We start from the raw sequence: 21,599 nt of genomic DNA, 5'->3' as shown, positions 1-21,599 counted from the left end.
AAACCATCAGACAGGTTCTTACCTGCAGTCAAGCTTAGAACATTTTAAAGCACAGTTTTAGTCAAAATTGCAATTGAGATGATTTCAGCTGATTTAATTTGAAATTTAAAATTCATTGCTGAACATTATGCAATCTTTAATGTTTTGTGATTCTTCTTTCAAATTAAATTCATCCCGATAGATTTGAAGTGATTAAATAAATGCATAGAGCATGTGTAGTTTTCTGTTAGTGCCAGAAGAAGATAGCTTGCTTTAACTAGCTGAACATTTCACTCTCTGTTGTGATGTGAAGCCCATTTAGAATTGCATTTTACTGTCATATCCATCTGACATTTATTGGCAATAAATTCTCATTACGTGTTTGATTGTTATTGCTGTTAAATCCTTCACTTGTAAAGTTCTGAGTTAAAATATATGGAAGTAATTTCAGAATCTGTCATGTAAGAAGATGCATCTCAAGTTGGTTATTTTGCTTAATTGTTTTCTTACACACTGAATTTGAACTTTCAACCATGTCGAATTACTCTATTTCAACAACCTGTCTTCATGTTACACCATTAACAAAGAGGGAAGCTGTCATAAGTTGCTTCACACAGACATGAAAAGAGACATGAAAAATGGACAGAGCCAAAAGGAGGTATGCTGGGAAAGATAATCAAAAGGTTGGTCAAAGAGCTGGACTTTAAGAAGGGTTTAGGGGTGGGGGTGTGTGAAGGGGAGCTGTAGTGGCAGAGGGGCTTATGGAAGAAATCCAAGGTATTGTCATCAGTGATGAGCTGAACAGATGGGAAGGGTTGTCGGGCTGGAAGAAGATAGAGGTAGGGAAAGGGGAGGTCATGAAAGGATTTACATTAGAAGGGTTGAGTCTGGAAGTCAGAAAAGGCAGCAGGAGGGCTGGGTGAGTGGATTGTGGTGCAGGATGCTATGTCAGAATTTTATTTGAGCGAAGGTGGAGTAAAGTTGAAAGGTGGAAGTCTGACCAGGGAAGCATTAGAATAGTCAGGCTTGGAACCAACAAGAGTGTGGATGAGTGCTTCACGGGCTGAGGCAGAGTTGGAGTTGGGTAGAGTTCAGGAGGGATAAGTAGGTGATGTTGGAGAGGACATGGAGTTAGAAGCTCAGGCTGAGGTCATTTTGGATAACAAGGATACAATCTGGTTCCACCTGAAATTGCGATTGCAGTTGAGCATAGTATTGGTGGTATCAAGACTGTGCTTGTGACAGCAGCTGAATTCTGATGACTTTCCCCACCAAAAAATAGATGATTGGCAAACATTAAGACAAAACAATGTCGTAGTAATTGTAACTCAGGTGGGAGTACAGCAGGGAAATCTACATATGCTGTCCTAGATGCTAGAAACATAAGAGAGCCAGTGATGTCTTTAATAATGTACTGAGAGAGTGATGCGAATGTGGAACCCACTCCCACAGTGAACATCATTGACCCATTTGAGGAGAAGTTGGATGGTGAAATGAATGGCGAAAAGAAAGAAGGATGTGTTGATAGTGTCAGATGCAGTAGAGTCAGGGGAGGTTCATGTGAGTCAGAATCACATGATGGACTAAATGTTCCTGCATTATAAAATTCCCAGGATCCTGTTCTGGGAGAGGAATCTTGGAAATGCCCTCACATTGAAGCAAGGGGAGTTTGCGAGCAGGGAAGGGGTGTGTATTTCCTGTTTTGGACCTGGAGAGGTGGTGTTTATTAACTTCGAGAAAGTGGTTCCCACCAGACTTAGAAAAGAAAGATCTGGGCTTTGGACATAGTCCAGAAGAGCAATCTGGACTCATATGGACCAGGCCAATTAAAACAAAACCCTTTGTAATGTTTGAAAGGGCTAAAAAGGGTTGCTGAAATGATTTCTTCAGGGAAGGCGGGGGCATTTGTGATCTCCTCCCACGCCTCCCAATTGGCAGCAGATGTCCTCTAGCCTTCGCAATTAAAATGCCCTCCCAGGATTCCTCCTGAGTGTGATCACTGCTGGAAATCATCATCAGATCCATTCCCAAGGGCAGTGCTGGGATCACAGCTTCAACATCTCAGACTGATGGGTATTAACTCTTCAGGAAAAGCAATTGCCCAGTTTTTACCCAAATGGGTAAGCTAACATCAACTGTAAGTATATTAAGCAGCTCAAAACTGGGTTCCTTATGGGTCAACAGGTAATATGCAGCTCGGAAATACTTGTACTTTTATCCTTGGTCATGGAATTCATAGAATCCCTACAGTGTGGAAACAGGCCCTTCAGTCCAACAAGTCCACACTGACCCTCAGAGCACCCACCCAGACCCATCCCCCTATAACCCACCTAATCTACACATCCCTGAACACTATGGGAAATTTAGCATGGCCAATCCATCTCACCTGCACATCTTTGGACTGTGGGAAGAAACTGGAGCACGCGGAGGCAACCCACGCAGACGTGGGGAGAATGTGCAAACTCCACACAGACAGTCGCCTGAGGGGGAATCAAACCCGGGCCCCTGGTGCTGTTTTAACCACTGAGGCACCGGGCTGCCCCAAATTGAAGAATTATACAGGATTAATGCTGGCCATTCAGCCTGTCATGACTGGACCAATGTACTAACACAGATTACAACCATCAAGTAGTTTGAATTGCACAGAAAGAGGCCATTTGACCCATCATGTCTGTCTGCAGTCTCTGTTACCCTTTGCAGATGAGACTCTTGATCACAGAACAATGTCAAAGAATTTGGTGTCCCAGCTGAGCACATTTGGTAAAGCGAAGTAATATGGTCCAATATTGTCTCACCATCAACTGACAGACATTGTGCCATGTGCATATTGAAAGATGGATATACAAAAAATGCTGAAATGACTTGCTTATATTACCTTTGAAGATCAGATCCACACCCTCATCAAAATCTGGGGCTAAAAAAGCCCTGAGAAGTCTGTGTTGACTTTGAGTCAATTTAGAGACTTGTACCAAGGCAAAAGTTAGATGTCGTGACAGAAGAGTATAAATTTTAGGTTGGTTGCTGTGAAAATCCACATCTCTCCCATGTTTGAAGTTACAGATGTACAGCAGATAGTATACATTTAGTTATTACAGACACTTAATGCTAGACACACAGGGCAATTCCTCTGAACTCTTACCCAACAAGAGTACAGTTATTGAGGCTGCTTTGTTTGTTGAAGTTGAGTTCTCACGCTGCAGTTAGATTGCTGAAACATTGGCAGCCAGTATCACAGACAGTGTCACAGTTTTTTTTTGACTGTGCGTGCATATTTCTAATGAGAGCTGGGCTCAGAGTGCGAGAATGCATTTGGCTGCTTTTGATCCCTTTGGGAGCCTTGAGACAAGAAAGGGAGAGCACTAGAGAGAGGCACAGAGTTGTGGACTGGAGCCCAAGTCCCAGAGAGACAGATAAGTAAGATCTGAAGCCACTGACATAGCCACAGTGGTTTTCTGAACGTGCGAAATGGTTTATTTTCCATGCATGTTTAGGATTTGTTATTGTTATAGAGCACAAATAAAACATTACTCCAGAAGTTGCTGCTTGAAGTTGTTTTTATCATTAACCATCATGCAACAGATGTTAACATCTTTCAAATTCACTGGTGTTGTCGAATTTTCTGTTTCGTTCTGTAGTGTGTGAAGTCTATGACTCTGCTGTCATTTTTAATTTTGGTAATTGTGTATATATACCTCCTTTCTTTACTTTTATAGTAATGAGCAGCCTTGTTCCCCAAGGCACTTTATCATCTTCCCAAACTGTACTATCAGATTATATCATCCATTAATGTTTCACAGCCTAGCCGTCGCCTTTAATGATCTGGGGGAACCAGTGTGAAGTGGATAAAATTGTTTACCTCATTCAACTTTTTAATTAAAAACAATACAATAGATCAAATCTGAAGAGTTTCAATATTTAATGTTGTAATTGCCAAACTAAATCTGCCAGCTTCTGGCTGTTGATTATTCAGGTAGAAAATGTATCAGTGGCTTTATAAAAGTTTCATGCCTACAGACAACCAGATCTCCTGGAGGATCATATTAAGGTGGAGCAGAATTTAAATCACACTTTCAGCCCACTTCAGTTCATTTTGAGAAAAAAGTAGCTTTAATGGGAGGCTTTCATTTGTGTAAACCTGGGCAGTGCACAATCGACTTTAAGAAAGAACTTTTGCATTTAAAAAGTGCCTTTCACAGCCCAAGGTTGCAACAGGTTATTTTCACTTGTAGGAGCGTCTAGGGCCATGAAGCATATCGCAGAAATAGGGATCACCCATTTAATACAGAGATGAGGAGGAATTTCTTCTCTCAAATGGTAGAGCATCTTTGGAACTCCTGCTTTATTGTCAGATGTTCTCAAATGAGTACAGTGTAAAGTGTACAAGTCACCACTTATGGTGCCATCTTAGGTATAAAGGTACCTAGATACAGATTATTAAGTACAAATTCTTAGGTGAAATAATTAGAAAAATAAAGGAATAAAAAGCCCAGCATTACAGACCATAGGAATAAATTAGAAAAATAAAGAAATAAAAAGTTCAGACTAACACTCCTTCCAATCCAGTCCACGCCAGCACCAAGCCTCTAGTCTGCGCCTGCCCTTGACTCCAGACTGTGCCTGGCTTCACCTCGATTCTCTTGAGGCCAGGAGACGGCTCTGGAATTGTCTTGAGGCCACAGCAGGCCGAGGGACCACCATGACAGGCCAGGAGACCGTTATGCCGTGCCAGGAGACAGCCGCACTGGGCTGCCAAGAGATTGCTACCTCAGGCCATAGAGGGACCGCCACGCTGGGCCGGCAGACTGTCAGACTGGGTCCATTGCTGAGGCCGGGAGTCCGAGTCTGCGCTGAGGCCTGAAGATCAGGACATTCACGACAGGAAAGAAGGAAAAGAAAGGCATAAAAAAGAAAAACAAGAGAAAGAAAAAAGAGGTCAAAAAAACGAAAGGTCAGCTTGCCTTTTGGGAGAGTTTTAGTGCCCTCTTAGAAAGTCCGTGTGCCTTTTGGGATTATTAAAAGAAGACGTGAACATTTGTTAAAAGCACATAAAGCCGGTGGAACCATCAGTTCAAGCTGTCAAAGGAGCTGTCAAGCAATAAAGACAATTACATCTCCTGCTATGTAGATACTTGATAAAAGTTTTTTCAGCATTTAAAAAAAGTCAGTTCTTGCCACTTAACTTTGTTATGTCTGTTGACATTAGCCTGAATGTTATCTTGACAGGATTAGGGTCACCTGACTGACTTCTAACCCTGTCATTTTTACAGTATGGTGGTTGTTTGTTTTCAGTTTGATAGATGGCTCTAAGAGTTTATAAAATCTTTGTAGTGAGACTATGAATACCAAGACAAAAACAGAAGCTGTATAACCTCAGCAGGTCTGGCAGCATCTGCGGGCACAAATCAGAGTTAACATTCCGTTTCGAGTGACCCTTGCTCCTGGGCTTTTCCAGCAATTTCTGTTTTTGTTTCTGATTTACAGCATCTGCAATTTTCCTGGTCTGTTATGAATACCAATACTTGTTTTTGTAAAGAATTCAAGCAAGTTAAGTGGAGTACATTGGTTTTACTTATGAAAGCTTTTAATCATTGAACTTAAGAACTCTTTTGAATCTTGGTATGAATTCTGGTGGACACTGATTGAGTGAACGTGGAGGGTGGAAGGTCAAAGAGTGATGGGTGGGTGTGCATAGATTGATATTCTTTAACACTGACGTGGCAAAGGGACTATCAGGGATCATAATATGGTGCAAGGATTAGCGTGGTCAGAGGATGCTGAGTGTATGGGAGGCAAGGGGGTTGGAGGGCTGTTTTTACATTTCTTTCCTGTTTTCAGAGGTTTGAAAAAAAGGTTTAATAAAAACAGACTGATTCCTGGGATGGCAGGACTGACAACATGAAGAAAGACTGGATCGACTGGGATTGAACTTACTGGAGCTTAGAAGAATGAGGGGGGCCTCTCAAAGAAACATATAAAATCCTGATGGGACTCGACAGACTAGATGCAGGAAGAATGTTCCCAATGTTGAGGAAGTCCAGAACTAGGGGTCACAGTCTAAGAATAAAGGGTAAGCCATTCAGGACTGAAATGAGGAAGGATTTCTTCACTCAGAGACTTGTGAACCTATGGAATTCTCTTCCACAGGAAGCTGTTGGGACCATTTTGTTTGATATATTCAAGAGGGAGTTAGACCTGGCCCGCATGGCCAAAGGGATCAAGGGGTATGGAGAAACAGCGGGAGTGGGATACTGAGATTGCATGATTAGCCATGATCATATTGAATGGTGGTGCAGGGCTTGTAGGGCTGAATGGCCTACTCCTGCATCTATTTTCTACATTTTCTTAAGTTCCACAGGCAGCCTCTACACCTGTGGCTGCTTCCTAGCTCTTTCCAAGAGTGGCAGGGTCACTCCCATTCCAGTATGCCCCACTCCCTCCCTTACTCTCCAATCCCACCCACCAGGACAAAGCTCTAACCATCTGGGGCACTTTTCCAGGCGTCCTGTTCACAGGGTGGGGAGTTGTCCGAACCCTTAGGACCAAAGATTCACATCTTGCTCTCTAATTATTCTGTCATAAATTTGAATACACATTAGTTTTAAGAGGAAAAACGTTACCTGCTTATTCTAGAACTTCATTCCACTTAATCAGCTGCTGACAATGAAGCCTGGCTCCTACATTTACAGAAGCAAATGCAGTTCAGTATTGTCCAAAAGATTGAAATTGGAGGTTTCGTTCTATCCTGTGGAAGTTAAAGGCCTCTCCAGTGTTCACTGTTGTGACTGTCAGAAGCGAGATTGGGAAACTAAATTAAAAACAGAACTAAGACTTTATTTTTCAAGGAGCTTTCTCTTCTCTGTTTTGGGGATTTAACCATTTAAGCATTACTGGGAAGAAAATCAGTGCCTTTCATCCTGTGGCCTGGGATTAGGTTCAAAAGCATCCCAAACAGATGGGATGGAAATCTCTTCTGCTGACAGCTGTTACACACAGTGAGTAAAGTGAGCTTAGACCATCTCAGTGACTCCCAATGGAAATAAGTCCACTGAGCAGAATTGCCACTCATCATCCTGGCACGCGTACAAAAAAAAGCACAAACAGATTGGGTACAAATTTAGCAACAAGGACCTAGATAAAAGGATTTAGTCATGGTGTCTCAGTAAATGCAAACAATGCTGATTAACCATGAATCTTTCTGTTCATTTGTTAGTTAGGATTTATTGAAGGTGTCCATGACCTGAGATAACATGGCAGCCACTGCCAGCTAGCTTTCCCACTGAATGGTCCTTATTGCAAAATTACAACTGCTTTCTGTATATGTCCAGGGGACCTGAACTATATTAAATAAGGACCAATGGATTTAGAATTCGTCCTGTTGATCTCCGTCTTCCCTGAGTAATTGCCAACAGTGTTGTTGAGACTGGTATCTTGTGCAATATTCCTTAAGACAGGAAATCTCTTAATGGAATGAGCTTTTGATTCCTGCATGTCCTGGACGGTGAGTTCCTGACTAGCAGGGAGGTGACTGTTAATCCAAAGAACCAGCTAATGTTCTGGGGATTTGAGTTCAAATCCTGCCATGGCAGATGGTGGAATTTGAATTCAGTAATAATCTGGCAATAAGTGTCTAATGATGACCGTGAAACCATTATCAATTGTCAAGTAAGCCCCATCTGGTTCACTAATATCCTTAAGAAAAAAAGTCTGCTATCCGTACCTGCCCTGGCTTACACGTGATTCCTAACTGCTCTTTAGTAAATAAATGTTGATGCCACATCCCATGAATGAATAAAAAAAAACTTTGCTTCCCGACACACAGTTCCGTGTTGCGACAGGTTAATTGATGAGGCCTACAAGGTTAACATCCTGTCAAGCAATTCAGTCCCTTTGTATGGAAGGCCCACCAGGGGTATCTGAGAAGGAGGATTGTTTTGGGAACTGTTTGCTGTTTGTACCATTGTAAACAATGACTGATTAGAGCCCAGACACACAGGCTGCATTGTTGGTATTACATACCGTAAATGTTTGATGAATGTTGCCCCATTCTGATGATCTTCAGTTAAAGTTACAGTTTTCTGAATAAGTATGACACACTAATTTAGAGAATTCCAGTCACTTCAGGACTTCTCTGAAGGACCAACCTCACTCTTCACAATGAAGGAGCCAAGGAAGATTGGATAAGTGCTTTCTTACTCAGTTAGATATGTTTGTCCTTCAAAGGGATCATTTTCTCTGAAATGTTATCCAATTTTATCATGAGGTGCAAGTTAAGAGTTGGATTCCATTCTGAATCACAGGCCTGACAATATTTTTTAAGATTGTTCCTGAGATATGGGCATCGCTGGATAAGCCCAGCATTTATTGCCCATCCCTAATTGCCCAGAGGGTTAAGAGTGAACCACATTGCTGTCACAAGTAGGCCAGACCAGATAAAGATGGCAGATTTCCTTCTCTGAAGGACAGGAGTGAACCAGATGGGTTTCTACAACAATCAGCCATGATCACATAGTTGCCATGAAAATTGTCCCAATTATTGAATTCAAATTTCATCACATGCCATAGTGGCATTCGAACCCAGAGCATTAGCCTGGTGTTCAGGATGATTATTTGAGTGACCATTGCCACAACGCATTGCATCCCTCAGCATTTTAACTCCCATGGCATGTTTAAATATGCCATACCCAACTGTACCCTGGACATGGAGTCAATGATGTGAAAGGGGAGGGTGGGAGTGGAGTTAGTGCTCAGGTCAGTATTACTGATGTGGAAATAATCCCCGACATCAGATAAATTGGTCCCAGTGCTGAGGGGGGTGCTGGCTGGGCTGAGAGGAGTGAGTGTGATCAGGTTCGAGGGAGAATGGGAGACAGGAGGAACATCCCAGCAAGCCTGAAATTTAAACCAAAAAGTCTCAAGCTTCTCGACTGTTCTGGGCCAGTTTCCCCAGTGAAACCAGCATTAGAGAAAATGGCAGTGAGTCAGACCCGAACTTTGCCTGTGGGCTAGTACACAGGCTTCACACTGCATGAAACACAACTGTTAAAACGTGCAACGAGCTTGTCTTTATACTTCCATGAATTAAACTATAAGGATATAAGATATAGGAGCAGAATTAGGCCATTCGGTCCATCAAGCCTGCTCTATCATTCTATCATGGCTGACATATTGCTCAACCCCTATCTCCTGCCTTCCCCCAGTAACCCTGGATCCCCTTACTAATAAAAAACCTGTCTCTGTCTGAAAGAAACTCAATGATTTGGCCTCCATAGCCTTCTGTGGTAATGAGTTCCTCAGATTCTCCATCCCTTGAAGAAATTGCTCCAAATCTCAGTTCCTTCACTCTGAGGCTGTGCCCTTGGGCCCTAGTCTCACCTACTAGTGGAAACATCTTCTCCACGTCCACTGTATCCAGGCTCTTAGTATCTTATAAGTTTCAAGCATATCCCCCTTCATCCTTCTAAGCTTTGAGTACAGACCCAACGTCCTTAAATTCTCCTTACAAGACAGGCACTTTTTACTCAGGATCATTTTTATAATTGCACCCCCTCCAATGCCAGCACATCCTTCCTTAGATACAGGTCCCAAAATTGCCGTCAATATTCTGAATATGGTCTGACCAGAGCCTTATACAGCCTTAGCAGTCCACCTCTATTTTTGTATCCTAGCCCTCTTGAAACGAATGCTAACACTGCATTGCCTTCTTAACGTCCAACTGAACCTGCATGCGAACTTTAAAAGAATCCTGAACTAGGACTCCCAAGTCCCTTTGTGTTTCAGATTTCCCAAAGCCTTTCCCCATTTAGAAACTAGACTACACCTCTATTCTTCCCAACAAAGTGCATAACCTCACACTTTCCCACATTGTATTCCATCTGCTACTTCTTTGCCAATTCTCCAAGCATATCCAAGTCTTTCTGCCATCTCCCTCTTCCTCAGCATGACCTTTCCCTCCACCTATCTTTGTGTCTTCGGCAAATTTAGCAACAATGTCCTCAGTTCCTTTATCCAGAGCATGAATATATAACGTGAATAGCTGTGGTCCCAACACTGAACCCTGCAGAACTCCAGTAGTCACCATCTGCCACCCTGAAAAAGACCCCTTTATCCCAACTGTGCCTTCTGCCAGTCAGCCAAAGCTGTCTCCATGCCAGTATCTTGCTCCGAACAACATGGACTCTTAACTTATTTTGCAGAATTGCATACTAATCTGCATAATCAAAAGAAAAAAACACGAGCATTCAAAACAACATGTTGTATTTTCTTCAGGCACATTTGTTTGCTGGTTGTAAAGGTGCTGGAGATGGAAGGTAATTATTTTTTGTCAGGAAGTCAAGAATTATTCAATTAGTATGGGATGGTGGGATACTGTAGTGATGGGCATGTTAGAAAATCAACACTGGGAGAATGGAATGAAAACAGAAATTGCTGGAGAAACTCAGCAGTTCTGGCAGCATCTGTGGAAAGAAAACAGAGTTAAGGTTTTGAGGTGGTCTCGGGACTCGAAACATTAACTCTGCTTTCTCTCCACAGATGCTGCCAGCCCGCTGAGTTTCTCCAGCAATTTCTGGTTTTGTTTCAGATCTTCAGCATCTGAAGTTCTTTGTTTTGTTTTAGTAGGAGAATGCAGGTGGAGCTGTCTGCAACAGGAGGCCATGTAGTGAACCTCCAGGAATAGGCACAATCAGAATTGGCAAGCCTGGTAGGGCAGGACTGCAGAGTGAACAGGGTGAATACCAGGTAGAGAATATTGCAAGCCTTTGCAAACCCGATTTCCATCAGGTGGTTAAAATCAGAGATACCTTGCTGAATTTAGATGAGGGTGCGGTGGGGACGCACAAATTGAACTGTGGTGATTAACTGCTTTGAATTTGTTTCTGAGTGTTAGTAGGATTGTTAATTATGCAAAACGCCAACTCTTTGAAGATATTGGTAAAGACTGATACGTGAAATCCTTTCAGATCAGAGTTAATAATATCAAAAATACATTGAGTTATTTTGTTAACATGATGTTTTCATGTTGAGTTTGAAAAATGAGTTAAAAATGACAGAATAATACAGAAGAACATGGTTCTTTCAGGCTTCTATGCTATTACACTGATAGCCTCTGTGCGTAATTATAATAACTAATAGATACAGTGTTGTACCCACACGACAGACAGGATTGACTGTCACAAAATTAATTCCGCATTACACTTGAAAACATTATGGAATGGGCACCTAATTTTCTTTTAAACGATAAATGTACAATTTTTAAAAAAGTTGTCTATTAGATCTTGAGCATATTTACTTAATTAGCACCAGTTTGAGGCCCTTGACCATTGCCCATTGTATGAAAAGTTTTGAGTGTTATTTCACACAGACTCTGGTTTCATAACTAATGTTTCTTTTAATTCATTTGTGGGATGTGGGCGTCGCTGGCTGCCCAGCATTTCTTGCCCATCCCTAGTCGCCCTTGAGAAGGTGGTGGTGAGCTGCCTTCATGAACCGCTGCAGTCCTCCTGCTGTGGGTTGACCCACAATGCTATTAGGGAGGGAATCCAGGATTTTGACCCAGCGACAGTGGTGGAACGGAAATATATTTCCAAGTCAGGATGGTGAGTGGCTTGGAGGTGGTGGTGTTCCCATATGTCTGCTGCCCTTGTCCTTCTAGATGCAAGTGGTCGTGGGTTTGGAAAGTGCTGTCTGAAGATCTTTGGTGAATTTCTGCAGTGCATCTTGTAGATGGTACACACTGCTGCTACTGAGTGTCGGTGGTGGAGGGATTGGATGTTTGTGGATGTAGTTCCAATCAAGCGGGCTGCTTTGTCCTGTATAATGTCAAGCTTCTTGAGTGTTGTTGGGGCTGCACTCATCCAGGCAAGTGGGGAGTATTCCATCACACTCCTGACTTGTGCCTTGTAGATGGTGGACAGGCTTTGAGGAGTCAGGAGGTGAGTTAGTTGCCGCAGTATTCCTAGATTCTGGCTTGCTCTTGTAGCCACTGTGTTAATGTGGTGAGTCCAGTTGAGTTTCTGGTCAATGGTAACACCCAGGATGTTGATAGTGGGGGATTCAGTCATGGTAACACCATTGAATGTCAATGGGCAGTGGTTGGATTGTCTCTTATTAGTGATGGTCATAGGCTGGCATTTGTGTAGCACGAATGTCACTTGCTATTTGTCAGCCCAAGCCTGGATATGTCCAGATCTTGTTGCATGTGAACTTGAACTGCTTCAGTATCTGAGGAGTCACGAATGGTGCTGAACATTGTGCAATGATCAGCAAACATCCCCATTTCTGACCTTATCATAGAGGGAAGGTCATTGATGAAGCATGGTTGGGCCGAGGACACTACAGTGAGGAACTCCTGCAGCGATGTCTTGGAGCTGAGATGACTGACCCCTAACAACCATGATCATCTTCCTATGTGTCAGGTATAACTCCAACCACTGGACAGTTTTCCCCGTTACCCACTGATTCCAGTTTTGCTAGGGCTCCTTGATGCTACACTCGGTTGAATGCAGCCTTGATATCAAGGGCTGTCACTCTCACCTCACCTCTGGAATTCAGTTCTTTTGTCCATGTTTGAACCAAGGCTGTAATGAGGTCAGGAGCTGAGTGGGCCTGGTGGAACCCAAACTGGGCGTCACTGAGCAGGTTATTGCTGAGCAGGCGCTGCTTGATAGCACTGTTACTGACACCTTCCATGTTTGCAACAGTTTGAAGAACTGTTTCATTTTCCTTGGAGTATGATGCTGAGTAGGAAGAGTCAAAAACCATCATGGATCCTCCAGCAAAGGAAGGTTAGGAGGCAGAGGTCTGGACCATAAGGCACAGAGGAAATTCAGTCCTCAGTTTGAAGTTATTCCTCCCACAGCGCTTCCACTGGTGGGAGGTTATAATTGCAGTGTGACAGGTTTCTATGGGCAGTTTGAACTTTGATAATACACAAATGGCAATTTATAATAAAGTGAATGCAAGTGTGCACAGACGTAGGAGTTTTTAATATTGTAACTGGATAACTGTATCCATTCTTAAAAGTCATGACAGAATAAAATTGAGCAGATTTTCAGCTTGATTTTTGCCACTAAGATTGTCAGCTTGAGTTGGGAAATTCCTGATTCTGTACAACCTGCCTCAGTTTAAAGGGCCCCTTTTAACCCAATGCATGTTCAGAGTAAGTGCAAGTAAAATACAGTTGACTCCCAAAAGCAGACGGTCGGTGACCGCAGGAGTGAATCAGTGTCAAGGCGGGATTGTTCGAAGTCCAGTTCTGTTCTTTGGCACATTTTTCCCAGATGGTGTAGACGTTAGTGCCTGCTCCGTACCCCCACACACTCTCTAGCCACCTCCATTCCCCTTCCATTACAAACCGGTCCCTCACCAAACCCCTACTCCGCACCCCCCCCCCCCCCCCCCCCCCCCCCCGCCCCCGCCGATATCCCCTTGCTCCCTATTCACCCAATCTCTATTTTGAACAAACCTCAGCCACACAGAGATAAAGATTAAACATCTGATAATCTAATAGAGCTGTCATTCATATATATCTGATACTGAAAAGTTCTGTTATCATGGAACATATTCAAAGCTTTTAAATCCACTCAAGTGTGCATCTGTTGCAGTAACAAACAACTCCCCCAATTTAGATAAATGCGGTTGTAGCTTTTGATACTCAGTCAAAGATTCATAATGGCTTCAGTTGGAATAACAACTCTTGGGAAATGGCAACAACAGAAACTCGATTAAAATTGCATGAACAGATTGTAATTGGTTTTCTGAACTTCACCAGATGGACTGTTAATCAAAATTGTCTTTTAACTGTAACTGATAGCTTCAGCCCGATTTTTAAAAGCATATTTAAAGTTCCATGGATTTAAAAGGACCAGGGATTTCAAAAGAAACATCAGATCAGGACATATACACAGATCTCATTCACCAGGGGTGTATAAAAACACTTTGATTGGATAAGTAGGTTAAATAAAACAATTAAGGTGCTGGTTTTCCAGAATTTATTTTCAGAAGCCAACAATTACGTGTGCTTATTACTTGTGTTGCATTTTCCTGCCCACAACCGGACCATTCAGTGTAATAGTTCCATTTTAGCATTTATGCTCCACCTGGGTCTACTCTCATCGTTTGAATAATCAAAGTAAAGTGACCAATTCTGAAAGCATTGGTGAATGGAATGTGATGGCCAGAAGGCAATATTTCTCTAACCCAGCTTATACTTTAGAGAGCAGCTCCCCTCTGAGAACAACCAAATTATTACACTGCAGAGGGAAAGGCCATTTGGCTTATCATGCCTGCACCGGCTCTCCAACAAGCTTTACATCTGAGTGCCATTCTCCTGATTTTTCCTTGTTACTCTGAACATTTGTTTCCATTTAAATAATCATCTAATAGCCTCTGTGGAGTCAACCTCAGGTTGCCTTACCTGGCATTAACAGGGTGGCAATGAATGGGTTCACTTCTGACATGGCTGGTGCCATTTTGCAATGGTCTCTAGCTAGGTGTTCAATGGATCCCCTTTAAATATGAAAATTGGGATCCCATTGTGGAAACAAAACCAAGAGTGCCACCTTAGATCAGCACTGGTGAGCACTTGGACAGTTTCAGTGGTCCAGAACAATGGAAGAGAATTACAGGGAAGCCAGAGTGATTGTAATGGTTAACAAGGTGTGGGGCTGGAGGAACACAACAGGCCAGGCAGTATCAGAGAAGCAGGAAAGCTGACGTTTCAGATCTGGACGCTTCTTCAGAAAAAGAAAGAAGGGTCTAGACCTGAAACGTCAGCTTTCCTGCTCCTCTGATGCTGCCTGGCCTGCTGTGTTCTTCCAGCTACACACCTTGTTATCTCAGATTCCCCAGCATCGGCAGTTCCTACTATCTGTGATTGTAATGGTGATGTGTGTACATTTTCCTTATTGCAGAGATGATGGGCACTGGGGTGAATGCTTTTCCTCAGTGAGTGAGTGCTCAGTAGCTGACCTGTTGTTTTTTCTTCTTCTTTCTTCAGAAACCCTGCTGGATACTCGAATAGCCACAGCAGAACTGGGCTGGACAGCATATCCTTCATCAGGGGTAAGAACACATCAGCTCATTACACACATTTGATTGACAGCCTTGCAAACTGGTGGAATGATGAGCGAAAGAGAAAAAGTAAACAACACCAGAATACCCAGAGCACTTTATAGCCAATTAATTACTTTGAAGTTCGCAGTCAGCAAAGTATCACAAACAGCAGTGAGATGAATGACCAATTAAACTGTTTGATTGAAGGATAACACTTGAGCAAGACACCAGAGAGTTTACCCCAGCTCTGCTCTGAAATATTGCCATTGCTGGCATTTCTGTGCACATCCATTGATCCTTGGCCTTGATAGTCCCAGCTGAACTCCCATATCCATAATCTTTTATGGGTGGGAATGCAAGATTTTCCTTACCCTTTGTCCAAAGAGGAGATTCATAGTTTCACTCCTGAACAACCTAGCTGTCTTTTTAAAGTTATGCCTCTCTGCTCTGGATTCTCAGTTTCTACAGGATCATTTGCCCTGCCTTGATTTAAACAGCTCAATTCGATAAACCTGCTATCCTGCACGTATGATTTAACCCTTATAGCCTCGATAGCACTGTGGTGACTCTGAACTGTGACACCATTCGAGGTCAATATATCTTTCTTGCAGTAGGGTGTTCGGAAATAGTCAGCTACTCTCTTGGGATAAGCGATAATGAATAGACTGCAGAGGGAACAGAACAGAAGGGGGAGCAGAATATTCACTTTTCATTCATATAAATGTTGCAAAGATGCTGCCAAGGAACTGAAAAGATGGAACAACTTAAACATTTTTGAACCTATCATTAAATCCTTGCACTTCACTCGTTGTGAAAACAGTAATTATCTACATTCTTCAGTCTAACAACACATCATGTTTGGGATCCCGACTCACCACAGCTTTATGGAAACTGTGCACCTGGCTAATGCAAAACAAGCATTATCCATGTAATTGCTGGAGAGATGATGATATAAAGGATCCTGTCACCTCCACTCAGCTAGCGCCACCCCCCAATCCCGTGCCCTCATGCAAAAATGACCCACCTTCAGCACAAATGGCTTCCAGCTGTAAAACCATCATCCTTGCATGCAACCCTGTGTTTGTACCTGGAAGACTCTCTGCAGCCAGAGTTAGGGCATTCACATTTGCCCCAGGAAATTGCTAACAGAAAATGCCAGCCTTGATTCAGAGGGTAGCACATCTGCTAGACGATTGTGAATTTAGGCCCCATGTCAGGGGCTTGAGCCCAGAACCTTTGACTGATGCTCCAGCCCAGTCTAGCACTCTCTCTGTACTATCAGAGATGCCAGCTTTCAGATTAGATGTTTAAACACAAGTCCCTGTCGGCACTCACAGTTGAATGGAAAGATCCCAGTTCTCCCTGGTTTCCGGGCCAATATTTCTCTCTCAGACAACATCACTGAACATGACTTCTTAAAATATTCTCTCATGAGATGTGGGTGCTGCTGGGTGGTCAAGCATTTATTGCCCTTTCTTAATTGCTCTGGAGAAAGCGGTAGTGATCTGCCCTCTTGTATCGCTGCAGTCCGATGAGATGTGAGAGAGTTCCAGCATTTTGACAGTGAAGACACAGCAATATATGTCCCAGTCAGTTTGGTGAGTGGCTTGGAGGCACTATATCTGCTGCCCAGGCAAACCTGTCATTACGTCAATGTTATTAAAACACAAAGTGTTGGAAAAACGTATCAGGGCAGGCAGCGTCTGAGGAGAGAGAAACAGATGTTGTGATTGGTTGGCTCACCGAGCTGGTTCATTGTTTTTCCGCAGACGTTTCATTACCCTGCTGGGTAACATCATCAGTGCAGCCTCCGATGAAGCACCATTGTGTTTTCCCGCCTGTTATTTAAACTCTGGAGTCCATTGAGCTGGATTACCTCACTTCCGGTTTTCCTTCATAGTGAGTGTATATGGGGTCGAGCTCTATGTGTTTGTTGATGGCTTTCTTCGTGGAGTACCAGGCTTCTAGGAACTCCTGTGCTTGTCTCTGAAAATTTCTGAAGGGTCCTGACCCGAAACGTCAACTTTCCTGCTCTTCTAATGCTGACTGGCCTGCTGTGTTCCTCCAGCACCACCCTGATCAATTCAAGGCTGGCTTGAGGAACCAGAGGACAGGAGTGAAAGAATTGTAAAATGGAGGAGAGAAACAGATAGAAAGAACTAAAAGAGAAAAGGGAGAAGGCAAGAGTGACAGAGAGAAGACCAATGTAGATTAATAAAAGCAACAGAAAAGAGGGAGAGTTAAACTGTTGGTCAGAAGATGAGAAGGGGATCGAAAGGCCTAGGATGCTGGGAGAATGACATATCTATTGGACTGAAGGGCAGATGAAACTGAAAGGAAAGTGATCAAGACCTTACATGGTTTTGTTGCTTCTGTTTCCATGGAAACTCCAGCATTGTGCAGGATGCTGAGGTTATTTTATAATGGTACTTGGTCATTGTCAGCCATCTCATTTCAAAATGGACTTGCATTCGATATTGGGCGAGAATAGGATTGATGACACCTGTGTAGGCTTATTGATAAATTTGGCGAGGGATTACAAGATCTTAGTGTGGGAAGGCCAGTCCCTGTATAATTTACTGGCTTTACCATGAGGAACTAATGGAGATGGATTTTGGATTGTAAGCTAATGATTCATTTTAGATTTAACTTCTTGATAGTGTGGAAATGAAGCCACGTTGGCTAAGCAGATTTGTGATTAGCGTATTAAAGAGCATTGGATTTACAAATGTTAAAGATGTAGATTTACTCTGGTTAGAATTGTAGATGAAATTCTAATATATTATTCGCATTCACCTAACTATTAGTAGGCACAAAGTATTTTACATATAACTAGAACATTCTCGTGGCATCAAGATTCTGTTCCTAAAGACAACGTGTCATTAAAGTTGTTTTATGTTGTGAACCATCAAAACGGTGTATGTATTTTAGAACTCTAAACAAAACACACTAATGTCTGCATCAGCCTGGTTGATGCATGTGCACCTTTTCACATCTCACATAAAATGAATGTTTAATCTTACTGCTGCCACCAGGAGATGTGCAAGGGGAAAGTGGGACAAGTCCTTTTTATTTGCCCTACTGTTTGAGGAAGAACAGAAAGAAGGAAGCTTGGGAAGTTGATACAACAGCTTTCAAATCCTCGGGGCTTTCCTTCCCTCCAATGACTTTATGAAGTGTTGCCATTGACTTTTTTCTATGTAGAAAAATGGCCAGACTGCACAGAGTAAGTTCCCACAAACAATAGTGAAACATGAGCGGGTCATCATTTAATTGATTGCAGGATACGTACTGAGTATTATCAAGGAACAAGGGAGGTGAAGGGACAGTGGAGCTGAGGCCACAACCAGATCAGCAATGGTCATATTGAATAGTAAAGCAGGCTCGAGGGGCTGAATGGCCTACTCCTGTTCATAATGTTTATGTTCTCTGTGTTCTTCTGTTGACCTGGACACCAGAGACAGCTTCCCTGCTCTACTTTGAATTGCACCGTTGTATTTTTTTTAATATATACCTGATAGGTCAGGCAAAGCCTTGCTTGAACATCTTAACAGGAAGAAGTCGCGACCTCAGTAGTGCATGGGAGTGCCAGTCCATCAATTAAATTAAATGGTCAAGTCCTGCTGTACTTTTCCACTGTTGGCTATGCTCCTCTTTAAAAGTCAGTGGTAGCAGTCTGCTGACCCTACACTCTGTTGAATGTAAGGTCTCAAACTCGGGATTCAAATCTACAGCTCTGAATGTATGCAGTACCTCCTTCAAATCCAACTTGAGGCTGTGGGCATGTCATAACGGAGCTTTATACTGGCCTCAGCTGACTGCTGTACATGTGCTTCACCGGCCAGAGTCATTTGACAGTAATTAGGAGCTGGACCTCCCCACAGCAGCCCCCACCCCACGCTGATCTTGCCAACAACATCCCCCCCACCCCCACCCCCTCGCAACGGGAGCCTTTTGTTTTAAACCCAGTTTGTTGCTCGGCTCCACTTGTTGTCATTGTACACAAAACTACAACATCGGTACCACAGGACAACATTCCACTGGATGAATGAATGTGTATGAACTGCCAGAAAAGAAAGGACCATTGGGGTGAAGTAATGGAATGTTCAAATTCTAAAGTAATTTGAGAATGAGTCATTAGATGGCCTCTGGCCTTGTCCTTTTTTAAAAAAATTCTCACTTCCCCATCTCCACCACCCACTCCGTCCCTCTCAGGTGTTCCTTTCATTTCCTAAGTTCCTTCAGAATTTATTCCTTCCCCTGCTTTCACACAGCTGAACAATGTGTACCAATGTAGTCGCAGTAAGAGGAACATAGAGTCTGAGAGATCCTGGGACAGTCTGTGCAATGAAGGGTTGAATTAAGGGAGATTTTCCTTTGTGTGTAGGGACCTTTGACCCAGCTTTGTGGTGGTCAAACAGTGACGTCAGATAATTGTAGGCCCGGTCTAACATTGGTGGGAAGATGACTCTTGGATCTAAGTCTTTGAAGGGTGAGAATTAAATGCCTGATGAAGGCTTTCAGGCAGTTGTGAATCTTCTAATGCCTGGATTAACACAGGAAATCCAGCCTAGAGTGTGAAAGAACGTGTCCTTTCATACCTCACCATAATGTGATTAGGCGCAGTTATTACTTTTGAACACATATGAATTCCTCAGTATTGAACTGTCCTCCACCCATTCAGTGACAGGAGAATTCCAGGTTAGGTTTCTGTGTTTTACGCTGACAAAGCCTTTGTAAAGCGATGTACAGCCAACAAGCTGAGATCCTATTTGAAGCTATGTTTCCAAAGCAAAATTGATTACCGTGAGGTAGCTTTGTGACCTTTGTAATAACTTCCCCGAATTCTCTAAAATTAGTGTGTCCTCATTGTGACAGAACCCTATGGGTCAAAGTGTAGTTTTATCATTCTCCAGTTTTGCTGACATGAACCAGCCTGGTTATGTAGTCGTGTTACAATATAAATATACAAAACAGGAGCACAGCTAAACCATTTGGCCCTTCGAGTGTGCTCTGCCATTCAATAAGATCATGGCTGATCTGCTTGTGTTTTGAATGCCACATTCCCATTTCCCACAGAAAAGGTTTGGTTACCCTAATCTATTGATCTCATCTGAAAAGTAATCAATAACCCTGCCTTCACCACTTACTAAGCCAGAGAGTTCCAAAGTGTCACAACCCTCCAAGGGAACAAATTTTCTTCATCCCTGACCTGAAATAGCAACCAGGTTTGAGCTAGAGAGAGAGGCTGAATGGGTTGGGGCTATTTTCCCTCGAGTGTCAGAGGCTGAGGGGTGACCTTATCGAGGTTTATAAAATCATGAGGGGAATGGATAGGGTGAATAGACAAGGTCTTTTCCCCGGGGTGGGAGAGTCCAAAACTAGAGGGGCATAGGTTTAAAGTGAGAGGGGTGAGATTTAAAAGGGACTCAAGGGGCAACATTTTCATGCAGAGGGTGGCGTGAGTATGGAATGAGCCGCCAGAGGAAGTGGTGGAGGCTGGTACAGTTAAAACATTTAAAAGGTATCTGGATGGGTATAGGAATAGGAAGGGTTTAGACGGATACGGGCCAAATACTGGCAAATGGGATTAGATTAATTTAAGATATCTGTTCAGCATGGATGAGTTGGACTGAAGGGTCTGTTTCTGTGCTGTAGAGCTCTATGACAGCTCTGTGACTCTCATCTTAAATCACCAGTGTCTCTCTAACCAACCCCCTCCGCCCACCTGAGCCACCATTCCATAGTCTCCCTCTGTCCGTGGGCCTGCATTCCTCAGCCTCCCTTTACCTCTCTCCTTCATTGCCCAGTCTCCATCTTCTCCAAATTCTCACTGTCTCTTCAACTCCTACTCTTCCTTTACCCTGAGTCCGCATCCTCCAGTCTCTTTCTCTCTATATTATCTTTCTCTCTCTCTCTCTCTCACTGTTCCCTGATTTCAGAAAACACTTCCTCCAGTCGACTGTGCCCTAACGCTTTCCTTCCCCAGCGAGCTATGGAAATGTTGCAGAAGAGTGGTCACCAGCAGGACCTCCTGACTATACCTCTGAGGAAATACCCAGCAAGGACCTTCTACCTACAATGCCGCACTTCCCTCTGGACCATGAAAGCAGCGCTGACCCTGGGTGGCAGCCACTCACCAAGTTGGCAGGCTCTGGTGACGTGGACTCCTCTCCAGTCCTGAGTGATTCTTCCTCCACACTACCCCATCCACCAGGAACGTCAGTAGTGCCAGCTTTCTGCTGTGCATGTTGTCTGGGGCAATTGGCACGATGAGGGGAGGGCAGCTCTGAACTGACAGTGCTTGACCCGGCCCAAACAGAGGTTTAAGTGTGGTGTCAGAGCCGTCAGGCCTGGGAGGTCCCAGCAGTCGAGAGTATTTGCACCTCTGATGGGAGAGAAGGTACAATATGCAGGGTGCCATAGAGTGTGGTGCAGAGCTAACGTGACAAGTGCAGAAAGCAGCATGAGAAAAAGTGGCACGGTGCCTCAGTGGTTAGCACTGCTGCCTCACAGCGCCAGGAACCCGGGTTCGATTCCACCCTCAGGCGACTGTCTGTATGGAGTTT

General features: G+C 43.4%; 1 protein-coding gene across 2 annotated transcripts in view; it reads left to right on the top strand.

Annotated features, from left to right (window-relative positions):
• The window catches only part of LOC109915386 (ephrin type-B receptor 1), a 442,994-nt gene that overhangs the window by 96,406 nt on the left and 324,989 nt on the right, over positions 1–21,599 (top strand). For both annotated transcript variants that reach the window (XM_048604552.1, XM_048604551.1), the window contains exon 2: positions 14,975–15,039. In XM_048604552.1, coding sequence (XP_048460509.1) covers positions 14,975–15,039 — 65 coding nt within the window. The remainder of the gene's footprint in view (positions 1–14,974; positions 15,040–21,599) is intronic.

The sequence above is a fragment of the Rhincodon typus genome, chromosome 13, assembly GCF_021869965.1.
Source record: "Rhincodon typus isolate 14 chromosome 13, sRhiTyp1.1, whole genome shotgun sequence".
Taxonomy (NCBI): Eukaryota; Metazoa; Chordata; class Chondrichthyes; order Orectolobiformes; family Rhincodontidae; genus Rhincodon; species Rhincodon typus.
This window is presented reverse-complemented; position numbering and strand designations above follow the sequence as displayed.